This window comes from Paroedura picta, chromosome 9 (genome assembly GCF_049243985.1).
Source record: "Paroedura picta isolate Pp20150507F chromosome 9, Ppicta_v3.0, whole genome shotgun sequence".
NCBI lineage: Eukaryota > Metazoa > Chordata > Lepidosauria > Squamata > Gekkonidae > Paroedura > Paroedura picta.
This window is the reverse complement of record NC_135377.1, coordinates 35950162-35963188: the sequence shown is the minus strand read 5'-3', so window position 1 is coordinate 35963188 and position 13027 is coordinate 35950162. Positions and strand designations below refer to the sequence as shown.

Below are 13027 nucleotides of genomic sequence, written 5' to 3'. Positions count from 1 at the left end.
CTTAGCCTGTCATGCTGCTGGCTCAGTCTTGGTGTGCTTTCAAATGGTAGTGGCATCCTCGTGCCTTCAGACTTCATACAATGACAGCAAAAATGTTTGTGGGTTTAACAGGACCCATAAAAGCGCAGCACAATTGAGGCTGCTTACCTCCAATAGGATGCAGGGAAATATAAATGCTAAATATGTGACCATGACTACAAATTGACACCTTTACCAAAAATAAGTCTTTATTTTCATCTGGATTATTTGGAAAAGCATTTCAAGATGCAATGATATACAGAAATACATGTGCATATTATAGGCTGACACTGAATAATTTAGAGAACATAAGCTGGAGGCACCAAGAACTCTTTGTCTGAACCTCTAGAGGTGTGATTACATATGGATAAGATCCATTTAAAAGTCTGGTTTAAAATATACTGGAAGCCCATATACAGTTGGCAGAAAGGCACTTAGTACTGCTGTTTCCAGAACATGATTTGTCTGTCCTCCCCTCCAGTGATAAGGTTGTTACACTGCTCATTCATCCACATAGATGTCACTGGACCTAAAGATGAGAGACATTTAGCCAACAGATAATTGTCTGAATATATTTGATTTAGTGCTAACATTACACTGAAATTAATCTACATTCTAAGACTTGTCCATATAAAGTTAGGACCAGCTGAATAAATTCCCTTTTACTTCAACAGAACTGGTTCTAGATTTTAGTTGTAATATCGTTTTTCATAAGCCAGTTAACTATTGAAAATAGTCAACACATTCCAGTATAATCAAAAGCCATTCTCCAAAGGCACAACCTTCAATGGGTTCCACTAGGTCCTAGAAGACATAGGCCCCTGCCCACAAGTCCCCTTAAAAGCAAAGTGAGTTCATTCAAGTTTGCAATTTCTACCCATAGAATTTGAAGGGACCTCCTGGGTCATCTAGTCCAAACCCCTGCACTATGCAGGACACTCACAACCCTATCACTTATCCACTGTAACCTGCCACCCTCTTGAACCTTTACAGAATCAGCCACTCCATCAGATGGCTATCCAGCCTTTGTTTAAAAATTTCCAAAGATGGAGAACCCACTACCACCCAAAGAAGCCTGTTCCACTGAGAAACCGTTCTAACTGTCAGGAACTTCTTCCGGATGTTTAGACGGAATTTCTTTTGAATTAATTTCATCCCATTGGTTCTGGTCCGTCTCTCCAGGGCAAAAGAAAACAACTCTGCTCCTTCCTCTTTATGGCAGCCTTTTAAATACTTGAAGATAGTTATCAGATCCCCTTGCTTATCAAATCCCCTTGTTTACCCCTTTGTTTATTGTACAATAAGCATTAGATTTATGTCATTCAGTATTACAAAAACTTTCACTAAAAACAATGAGAACATACCTGTATGTCCTTTGATTCTTTCAACTATTTTCCCTCCAACTATATCCCAAACCAATAATTCTCCAGATTGACTTCCTGATAAGATAGTATTGCCGTCCCACTTGAAACATCTGCAAAACCAGTGTTGGAAGGCAAATGAAAATAAAGAGATGCTATAATTCATCCTCTCCCTCCATACATTACACATTTGAAAACCTGGCAAATGATTCAGGTTTATTATGTTTGTGCATACCATTCTTACAATTCCCATGACATTAAGGAAATATCCCACCACTGATATCCCAACATGTAATTCTGTCCAGAAATGCCTTCCAAAACAACTGATATCACAGCATTACCTTTGTGGTTGCTCTGAAGCCATGGAAGAGATAATCATTCCAGTTTGCACATCTGTCACTTTGAAGTGGCCATCTTCTCCTGTGCTTAGAAGGTGCCGGCTATCTACAAACCAGACAATTATGCTATATATTGAATTCAGGCATACCATACACAAAGAATCATACAGAGACCACAGGGCATATTCAATTTAACATATAAAGTACACTCATTTTCAAAGAATGAAGAAATTTCCCTTATGCATGTGAACATGATTAATCATCAAGGAACCAAATCAAGTCAGAAAGAAGGTATCCCCTTGTCAGTGTTCCCCAACAGGGTGCCCATAGGTAATAATTTTCTTGGTGCCCTCCAAATATTTTTAGTAAGTGGCTTGGGGATGGATAGCAGTTTTGAGTTTCTGATGTAACAATAAATACCTGTTACTTTATCTGTGCAAATTGAGTGAGATTCAAAAAACCCTGTGGAATTTCCTTCTCTAAGCACAATAGGTCAACATTGCAAAGATACTTAATATATCTAACTGGAATGTCCATTGAAGTCATTAGATCTTCCCAATTTGAAATTAATAATTTTATTTATGTTCCTATCAAAATCTGGCCAGAATTTCTCTTACTATGAACATCACAGCCCTCCTTCAGCACCACTACCATAGTTATAAGAAACAGTGCAGCCCAGATAAATCTTTTTCCCCCTTTGAATAAGTGTGTTAGATGTTAGCAAAATTAAGCCATACTGCCAACGAGGCTTTCTTAGCTAGCTCACTATGTATACTTATTTTCTGTGTATGCTAGAAAATATTTTAAACAATACGTTAATTTTAAAAGTTTCTCTGAATGACCTATCAGAATTATTCATAACCTCACTCCCTGATGTTTGGTGGTTGGCTCTGCCTACTGCAGCAGCCATTTTGTGGCTGACTCCATCTCTCCATCTCTTGTGGTAGACATTTTGTGGCTGCGCCCACCACCCTATCAGTGTGTGGTTTCAAATGTGCCTACAGCCTGAAAACGCTTGGGAACCTGTATATGATGGGATACACTGAGGTATGTTCAAAATGAAATTAACCCCCAAATTACTTGTTATGGGTTGACTCAAGGATGTATGAAATGATCCCAAACACTCCCAAAATTGCCAAAGTAATGATAATTTCGTCTCCTGGTATAAGAACATGGTGTAAGGGAGAGAAAGGACCAACTTGTGCCTGGTTCTCAGCTGTTGTGGCGCACAATTCCTTTAAAATGTAATGGACCTTTTTGGTCTCTGAACAAGCTAAGAGGTATGGTTATATAGCAGATAAAGCTTATTCATATCAAGTCAACCCTTGGCCCACGTAGCTCAATGTGAGCAGCACTTCTGTGTTATAGGCAAAGAAATATCCCGCTGACACTGACAGTTAAGATGCCAAGAACTAAACCCCTGTTAGTTATTCTCTCTCTGACTCAGAATTAAGATATAGATAGGGGATGCCAGTTATGCAGATACCAACTGAATTGTTTTAGAAGACAGTGCCATAAAAAACATACCAGGACTAAAAGCAGCATCAAAGACAGTTCCTGCATGGCAGGCAAGCTGATGTAACATTGTGGCAGTAGTAATATCCCAGATACTAATGGTGCCTTCTTTGGTTCCTGATGCTAGCAGGGAATGTACATCATTCAAGTGGATTGTATTTACCTAGATATTTAAATGCACATAAGTTAGATATTATATTTTTATTCATCATTCCAACAAGCATTCTAAAAACAAAAAGCCCTAAGCATCTGGTAGATGGTTATTTCCCCTGAAAATTAGCATTTACTGGCATCTATGGTCTTGAATGCCAGAGTTTAACAACATAAATCAGTGTTGCTTGCTAAGATACTCTGCCCTGTTATCTTTTATTAGGCACTATTCATAGAATCATAGAATCATAGAGTTGGAAGGGGCCATACAGGCCATCTAGTCCAACCCCCTGCTCAACGCAGGATTAGCCCTAAGCATCCTAAAGCATCCAAGAAAAGTGTGTATCCAACCTTTGCTTGAAGACTGCCAGTGAGGGGGAGCTCACCACCTCCTTAGGCAGCCTATTCCACTGCTGAACTACTCTGACTGTGAAATTTTTTCCCCTGGTATCTGGCCTATATCATTGAAGTTTAAACCCATTACTGCATGTCCTCTCTTCCTAAGTAAAATCTGTTCTGCCATTTCTGTAATTTCTGTGAAATTTTTGCCATTTCTGTAATTCTGTCCTGTTCACATAGTTTTAGGGCAGGACAGAATTACAGAAATGGCAAAATACCAATAATATCAGGAGCCACCCACTCCATGGCATTGTTTTATTGTTTCTATGAAATCTCGTTGTCCTTGGATTCACTCCTTTGGGACTCGCCTGCCCAATGCTTTCAATTGCATGTTTACAAGCCAAAGTCTTCTATGTCATGCTTAGTGGCAGGAGTACAGTATTAAAGATTTCCCATTAAGTTATGCATCAATATTTTAGTAATTTGACCATGTATTATTTCTACAACAAAAAACAAACAGTAAAAAACTTATTTTAAAAGATGGTTCATTTTTTTGTTTGTCTCCAGTACATGAAACAAAAATGAGTACATTTATAAGACCTATTGATTATTAAAAACATACTTCTTTCTCTTTTTCCTACTTTAAAGAGCCTTTTGAATAAGAAACCATTACTTAAAATATTTGTATACTGCCATTTGTAGTTCTTACCATCCCAAGAAAACATAGTGAGGGGCACTATATAAATTGAATTAATAAAATCAATCAATAAACTGTGGCTAAACCTTCACATCAACTTTTTCGCTCTTCAACTTGTCCAGAAGCTTTAATTTTTAAAGGCTTGCATTAAATGTTACATTCTTTGATGTGCATATAAAGCAAAGGCACACAACAGAAACCAAGGCATAGATCCAGCACTTTCATTCTTGTTCTATGTGAGCCTCTCTCTGATCCAAAAAGCATTCTGTCACTGCAAAGTTTCTTGCATTGAAGGGAGCCTCCACTGTTAGTGGAATAGAAGAGTCTAAATCAGGCTTTCTCAACCAGGGTTTCATGAAACCCTGAAGTGTCTTGAGGGCCTTAGGTTTACCAAATGGGTGGGAGTTAATTTTTTATATCTTTTTAAAAATTGGATAAGCATTTATTGGGTGGTATGATCATATTTGATCTTGTCGTGGAAAACATTTTATGACTGACATAAAAAGCAACTCTTTGCCAATTTCATTGAAGGTGCATACATAACTATCAGTTCTTTGCACCCCAATAAGAGGTTTCCAATAGTATATAAGCTGCTGCTGGCTCCTTAGGTAATAGTTTGGGTTGGATCCTGAGTAGCTCATGCACACACATCTTTAAACCGCCTGTGGCGCCACGGACTAAATAAATGGTTAAGGGGTTCTAAGGCGGGATGTGTCCGTGATGAGGAAGGGTCTGGATTGGACCCTTCCTCAAGACAGACAATCAGAGGGACTAATCGGCAGGCGCGCAGCGCCTGCCGATTGGTCCCTCCGATTCCCAGCCCCAGCAACTGCGAGTCGCACACAGCGCGGCTCGCAGTTGCTCCCTTTGCCGCCGGCCTGACACGTCAGATGCGCAAAGCGCCTCCGACGCATCAGGCCGCCGCCCGAGGGAGGCCCCGGCAGTCGCGCGGAAGGCGGCTGCCGGGGACTCCCTGCCCGCCAAATCACCGCCGCCCGGGGGAGGCCCTGCCGCCCGACGGACCTCCCACGATCCGGTAAGCGCCTAGAGCCCGCTGTATTACTCATACAGCGGGCTTGATTACTAGTACAATTATACTCACACTAACATCATGTTCCAACTCTGCAACCAATTCAAAATGTTTCTTAGTGCCCACCAATTCTGTAGGAACGCAGTGCCACACCTGGAATACAAACATCTGGGTTGTTCTACAGGGGACAGACATAAGTTTCCTTTTCATTCATATCTGCTTTTAGGAGTCACCTTGTATGTTGCCTGGAAGCTGAAATCAATTTAGAACAATCTAGTCTCCTCATAGAGGGGGGGGGGGGAGAGAAAACAGTAACTGGCTTAAGGTAAAGGTAAAGGTATCCCCTGTGCAAGCACCGAGTCATGTCTGACCCTTGGGGGTGACGCCCTCTAGCGTTTTCATGGCAAACTCAATACGGGGTGGTTTGCCAGTGCCTTCCCCAGTCATTACCGTTTACCCCCCAGCAGCAAGCTGGGTACTCATTTTACCGACCTCAGAAGGATGGAAGGCTGAGTCAACCCTGAGCCGTCTGCTGGGATCGAACTCCCAGCCTCATGGGCAAAGCTTTCAGACTGCATGACTGCTGCCTTACCACTCTGCGCCACAAGAGGCTCTCACAAGAGTAACTGGCTTAGATCCTAATTTTTTCTGCTTACTGGTGGAAGAAGGTACTTCCATCCATATAATTTGTGTGTCTATGTTTTTGCTATAGTTACACTTTATTTTAGTCTTAAGTGTGAATATCTCAAATTATATTACACGTGGGGACCACAATACTCATGGAGGCAACTCCTCTTATGATACCAGGGGGGTGGGGGACTCTTGCACAGGGAGGACGAGCCAGGTATCCTCCCCGACTGTTGCTCATCTGGGCACAACAACCAGCATCCTCCTCTGCTACAGCTGAGCTGGTGCAGTTGTTAGAGGGGAAAGAGGTAAGGAAATAATCTCCCTCACTTTTCTCCTTCTTGTTTTGCCAATCTCACTTGATCTCTCCTTTTATGTTCCCTACTGCCATGCCCAGGACTGAAGTGCTTCCTGGCATTCCCTCCACTGCAGTAGGGCCCTGAAAAGTTGCATTGTCTATGTATGCTTAGACAACATTTCTTATGGGAGAGGGAGAAATTAACTTTGGGTTTTTAAAACCCTTTGGGTTTTTAAAAAGATTCAGATTTTTCTGCATACCTGTGAATTTCCATGAAGTGTGCAGAAAGATCTGTTTAACTTCCACTTGACTTAGATATTTGCAGATCACAACTACAGGTTGTATCTAGACAGTACTTGCAGTGGACAAATATGAAATGCATCTACTGGCAGGCCTATACATTATATGGAGTCAGAATAAATAAATCTTTGGCTCTCTTACAATGTGAGGAATGGCTTGCTGTGGGAATGGTTTCCTGCTATATGGACAGCTGCCTTGCTACCCACTGTCAGGAATGTCTTATAGTGGTATTCTATGGGAACCTCTACATGCAGTTTGGAAATTATTCATGTGTCTAGCTGACCAATACATCAAACACTGCAGGAAGTAAGGACCTTGGACCTGTCTATTCAAGCAATTTTCATATGTACAAATAAGGACCGATCATGTAGCTGCATCCGAAGCTTTGTGTAAAGACACAACCAATCTAGTTTCCAGAAGGTGTAAAACAGGGGTAGTCAAACTGCCGCCCTCCAGATGTCCATGGACTACAATTCCCATGAGCCCCTGCCAGCGAATGCTGGCAGGGGCTCATGGGAATTGTAGTCCATGGACATCTGGAAGGCTGCAGTTTGACTACCCCTGGTGGAGGATAACCCACAGTCCTTGCTCAGAAGATACAGAGCTACACAGGTTCTGTAGATTTATGCCACTGCTTTCACTATAACAAACATTCATCACATGAAGAAATGTACATACTTTAACAGTCGAATCCCAAGACGCAGAATATAAGCGATCATTGTGCCAGCATATCTTGCTGACAGCATCATCGTGGCCGATTAAGGTGTCCTGTCGTCTTCCAAAGGCAATTGAGTAGAAATAGCTAACAAGAAAAAGGAAACAGGAAAAAAAATTACATAGAGGAAAATATTTTGCATACTAGTTTCAGCTTCTTAAATAAGCGTAAATTCATCTGAATCTGTGATTTTCAAATATTAGCGCTAATGAAGTAAAAGCATTGTTATCCAGCACTTGTTTATCCTGGTCACTCACTTAACCAGCATTTGTCAGCCACTATATCACTCCATCTTTGTTCAAGTGTGAGCTTTGCTCCCACCTCTCCAGCTGGCCAGCCTGATGCCTCTGACTGTTGCTGGCTTCTGAAAGATGAAATTGCCAGCTGACATCTTTGAGTGCCTCATCTTTCAACCTGCTGGAGGGCTCTCAGGCAACCAGCTTGCTGTGGAGGAAGGCTGTTGCTCAAGGGAAAGGGGTGGGTTTGGGCACTGTGGGCCATTCCGCACCAGGATCTATGTTGCAAATTGGTCATTTTAAATAGTGGAATTCGTTGTTATGCATACCTGCCTTTGTAGTGGAATCCAGTTGCGTTTCTATTGTTTCCCACAGGTTTCCGGTCTCAGCAAAAATCGCTAGCCAGGAAGCGATATTGCCGAGCTTTGTCCCACCCCTGGCTACAACGAAGCGCTTTTTGTGGATCGGTTTCAGGAGTGTGGCAGATTGTCAACGACGTTGTGCATAACTGCAAATTAGTAGCGATTTCAATTTGCCACACTCCTGCTACAAAGTATCAGTGCGGAATGGCCCTGTGTATTCTTCTGGATGGATGACAGGGTAGAAACAAGCAAGAAGATTTGGCGTGCAATTAACTTGGCAATCCCCAATCCCCACGAGTGCCAGAATATAAAGATTTTACTATATACAGAAAGGAAACTCTTTATATGGCTAAATTTAAAAGCATTAAATTTAAAATTTACATACATGTTATTGTCCCATGAAGAACATATGACAGTGGTATCCCCAGGAAGAATTAAACAGGATGACAAAGCCTGTGACAAAAGGCAGACAAGACCATGTTCAGTATGATGACTGGTATAGAAGAACAGGTTCTAAAGAAAGCAAACTTTATTGCAAGCGCTTTGTATCCTATAAGCCACGCTTTCTCAAACAGGGTTTTGTGAAACCCTAAGGTTTCCTGAATGGGTGGCTAACGGTGGGCCTGGAGGGGGTGGGAAGGGGAGGGGTCCCAGTTGGCCATTTACACGGCTATGCTTCCCAACCATATTCTGCATGATCATGCAATTTCTGGGTCTTCTTAAAGCCTGAAGAATGTTTCAGAGCTTAATGGTAAAAAAGCTGAGAAAGGCTGCTATAAGTTCATGTGCTGATAAGTCTTCCACTTATACACGAGAAATCCTATTGCCATGACATTTGCTATAGCCACAGAGGATGAAGGCTGCCTGCACAGAGCAGAAAGACCTGTGTTATTAGACTTTGTTACTCAAAAGGAAATCTGTTCTGTACTTTTGTGTGTTCTATGTGCACAAAACAAAGAGCAAGTTCAATCAGCCTACGCAATATGATCTAATTCAGATTAATACTCATTTTGTAGTTAGCCGATTTACAGTACGAGGGTTGTACACAGCAGCCTAGAGCTTTCCATTGCTTGGATTAAGGAGGATTAAGGTTTTTCCATTCTCACTGATCTGTACTGAACACCTAGTAGCTTAACGAACACCTTTCTTGGCAAAAAAGGGCCAGTCCTTTTGCTCAAGAACCACCTTTTCCATTTCTATCAGCAGTCTATGTTCAAACACAACAACTCAATGGCTCTCTGTACAGGTGATACACTATTCTGCATTAAAGTTTTTCCTTGCCAGAGACGTTCAACAAGTCTACATAAGAATAATGCAGGAAGACTGACCATGTTTGAGAAGGACACACTCCTCTGGAGCATTTTTGATTCTGCAGAAAACATCTTCAAGGTTGAATCTAAGAAATATTGAGAAAGGAATCATGAAAAGTAAATCAATGTCATTAATGGTTGCTAGATTTGACTGAGATTCAAAAATGAATTGATTAGCAAAAGAAATGTTACAGCATGTGCAGCCCTCTATGCAGACACTCAATTGCTAGTATGAGAAATTATTAGCACACAAGGTGGGGGGGGGGATCAACTGTTTGCACATAGAGATTACTGTTTGTGGAATAGCCAGCACATACAGACAACGATTTCTGGATTAGGCTTTATTTTCTTCCCGTAATGTTTGACTGCAGTTCATTTATGCAAGCAAGAATGTGTATACAAATTGCATACAAGTAGATTTCTTGATCCTACAGGACATCAGCAAAGCTACACACCAGCCATAATCAACTGTTGTAACTACTGAATATTCAGATTATCCAAATAATGTGTGACTGACGACAACTGGACAGAGGTACGTTGGCACTGCTTGCGTTATTAGACCTCATGGTAGCATTCGAAATGGCTGATCATCAGCTTCTTGTTCACCTCTTTGCCGACACTGCTGTACAGGGGATAGCCCTTCAGTGGCTGGTCTCCTTTCTCCAGGGTCACAAACAGAGGGTTGCAGTGGGAGAGAACTACTTGTGTCCTTGTCAACTCCCTTGCACAGTACCGTAGGGTGAAGTTCTAGCTCCCACTTCATTCAACATCCTTATGTGCCCACTAGCCCAGCTAGTTTGGGGGTTTGGACTGAGTTGTCATCAATATGCAGATGACACCCAGCTTGATTTCCTAATGGACAGCCAGCCAGACTCTCCCCCGGAAACATTTGCCAGGTGTTTGGAAGCTGTAATGGTATGGCTTCAGCAGAGCTGGCTGAAACTCAACCCCTCTAAGATGGAGGTCCTGTGGCTGGGTAGGAAGGGAGCGGGTGAGGAAGCGCAACTGCTCTGCCTAGACAGTGTAAAGCTTATTGCCGTGCAATGCACTAGGAACTTGGGCATTATGTTTGCTGCCTTCATGTCAATGGAAGTGCAGATCACCAAGAGGAAAGGATACGCAGTAATGGGTTTAAACTACAACGATATAGGCTAGATATCAGGAAAAAAAATTTCACAGTCAGAGTAGTTCAGCAGTGGAATAGGCTGCCTAAGGAGGTGGTGAGCTCCCCCTCACTGGCAGTCTTCAAGCAAAGGTTGGATACACACTTTTCTTGGATGCTTTAGGATGCTTTGGGCTGATCCTACATTGAGCAGGGGGTTGGACTAGATGGCCTGTATGGCCCCTTCCAACTCTATGATTCTAGATAGCTCAGATTCTAGATAATTCAAGATAGCTCAGTTGGCATTCTACCATCTTCGCAAAACTGTTAGTACCCTACCTGGCCCCAGATCACCTAGCCACAGTGCTTCATGCGACGGTCAACTCCATGCTGGATTTCTGCAATGTGCTCTACGCAGGCCTTGATGCTGATCCAGAAACTACAGCTGGCCCAGAACGCAGCTCTGTGGCTTCTCACTCATACACCATGCAGGAGCCATATTTGACCTGTTTTGAGATGGCTGCACTGGCTGCTGGTTGTTTTCCGGATCTGCTTTAAGGTGCTGGTACTTTAAGGCCATATGTGGTCAGGGCCTGACATGTCTTGAGGGACCAATTAACTGACTTTGCCCCCCAAAGGAAATTAAGATTGTCCAATAAAAATAAATTGGTGATCCCTGGCTCAAAAGAAGTACACCTGTCCTCAACCAGGGCCTAAGCATTTTCAGCCCTGGCCCTAACCTGGTGGAGTAAGCTCCGAGGGAAACTGAGGGTTCTGACGGGACTGAGTGTGTTCCACAGGGCCTGTAAGACGAAAGTCTTCTGTCAGGCATTTGGTCGGAGCTAATGAACATCTGGACAACTTGATTAACGACTTTGGCTCCCTCTATACGAGTTCCCCTCAGAAACCGAAACCAAGATGCTCTGGATTTGCCACACAGTAGGTAAGATTGTTTTATTGTGTTTTTATGTTTATGTATTGTATACACTATGTTGTAAGCTGTCCTGGGCATCGCAGGGATGGGTATAAATTGAAAAATAAATAAATAAAATGTGCTGCAGGAAAAGAAGACACTGGGGAAAGGAATTCACTGCCTTTGAAGCCTATGAATTTCAAGCTCTGTGCAGCCAAGTACATGGAATGCTGAGGAAGGCAAACATTTTTTGGGAATCTCAAAAGGTTACAGAGGAGTCTGGCTGTATTTTAGGACACCCTCTCAGTTTGTCCAGAGTGCCCTATGATGTGTGCCACAGCCACATTCTCTGCAGCTGCCTATTACAGTGAAAATCAAGCATTGTGAACAAGCTGATACTTCACAACCCAAACTGCAACAGAGAAATGATATAAATTATGTGAATTCATTTAGTTTGTGTAACACTAAGACATTTTGCTTTATTTGTCTACTTGGTGGGTCATGTGGGCGGGTATAAACTATCCAGGAAACTGGATCATTAGTGCTGCAAGCCTTGTTTGTTAGTCTAATATCTCAACAGGCATCCACAATAGGCTAACAAATAGCATATAACATAAAGGGAAATAAAGACCCAACCTGGAGAACAGGTGAGAACCACAAAGATTGGGGATAAAACCAAATATAGAAAAATTGAAACAATTTATATCAAAACTCAGAAATGTTTAAAAACCATCCCAGTGTGTACACCACAAATGCCAACGTTCAAACCTAACGCATTTCGATCATACTGATCTTCGTCAGAGGTCAATATATAGATACATACAGCTGTATTTAATAATACAGCTGTGTTCAACAACAGGGGAAAAACTTTAATCCGATATGGCAGTTTCTGGTCCTAAAAAGTATTTGTAGTGACAGAATCCTCAGCCAGCAAGTATTTTCTATTCCTCCCTTGGGGACTGGAAAATCCTGCTATGTGCTTCTCTGGGAAAAGGTTCTTAATCTGCCAGGGAACTGCATCACACACAAGTCTCCTGAGAACACAGCTGAAATCTGAAGTAATAAAATATTCAGATATATCTGGGAACAGTTAATGCTCCTGCTTATACATATTTACAGGCCTATGCAGTCAATTCTAATGCAATTTAAAAGCAATCGATATGGAGATGATAGTCTGTGCCTCTAAACGCATTAGCCTACCTTGAGATGTAGAAAAAATGGAAGACTTGTTGGATGAGACTGCAATTCCAGTAACTGCCCTGTTCAAACAATATGTATAGGACATTTAGTTAACACCTAAGAGTTCAAATTTAATTTAATCCCAGGAAAAGGTTAAGGGTTATCCTAATCTCATGATACCCTCCTTGTGTCAATGGTGACATCTACTCCCAAAACTGCAGCAGTCACCTGAGCTTTCTAGTTGAGACCTGGAGATATCCTGATCCTGTAGAGGAGATCCACGCCCCCCCCCCCCACACCAATTCCAATCCAGTTGAACGATTATATTTTCTTGGGATATGAAGTCTGCAAATGTGCTCCAAGCTGCAGAAACTGACATGCCAACTTCCTTTCCACATGTTACTCTGCTTACTTACCCTTTGTGAATCTTGTGTTGCTCTTCTAGCTTTAATTTGGTAATGTTGTTCCAGGCAAGAGATATGCTTTCTTCGGTCAGATCTTCAAAAGACTCTTCACCAGTGGAGACTAAAGCAAATG

At 42.0% G+C, this 13027-nt stretch overlaps 1 protein-coding gene across 2 annotated transcripts in view; it reads right to left on the bottom strand.

Moving 5' to 3' along the window:
* Window positions 1-209: 209 nt before the first annotated feature.
* The window catches only part of NSMAF (neutral sphingomyelinase activation associated factor), a 46723-nt gene continuing 33905 nt past the window's right edge, over window positions 210-13027 (bottom strand). For both annotated transcript variants that reach the window (XM_077352336.1, XM_077352334.1), the window contains exons 22-31: window positions 12907-13015; window positions 12512-12570; window positions 9315-9382; window positions 8372-8439; window positions 7352-7475; window positions 5521-5601; window positions 3245-3395; window positions 1721-1823; window positions 1383-1492; window positions 210-547 (exon numbers count right to left, since the gene is read on the bottom strand). In XM_077352336.1, the coding sequence (XP_077208451.1) occupies window positions 453-547; window positions 1383-1492; window positions 1721-1823; window positions 3245-3395; window positions 5521-5601; window positions 7352-7475; window positions 8372-8439; window positions 9315-9382; window positions 12512-12570; window positions 12907-13015 (968 nt within the window). In that variant the 3' untranslated portion in view covers window positions 210-452. The remainder of the gene's footprint in view (window positions 548-1382; window positions 1493-1720; window positions 1824-3244; window positions 3396-5520; window positions 5602-7351; window positions 7476-8371; window positions 8440-9314; window positions 9383-12511; window positions 12571-12906; window positions 13016-13027) is intronic.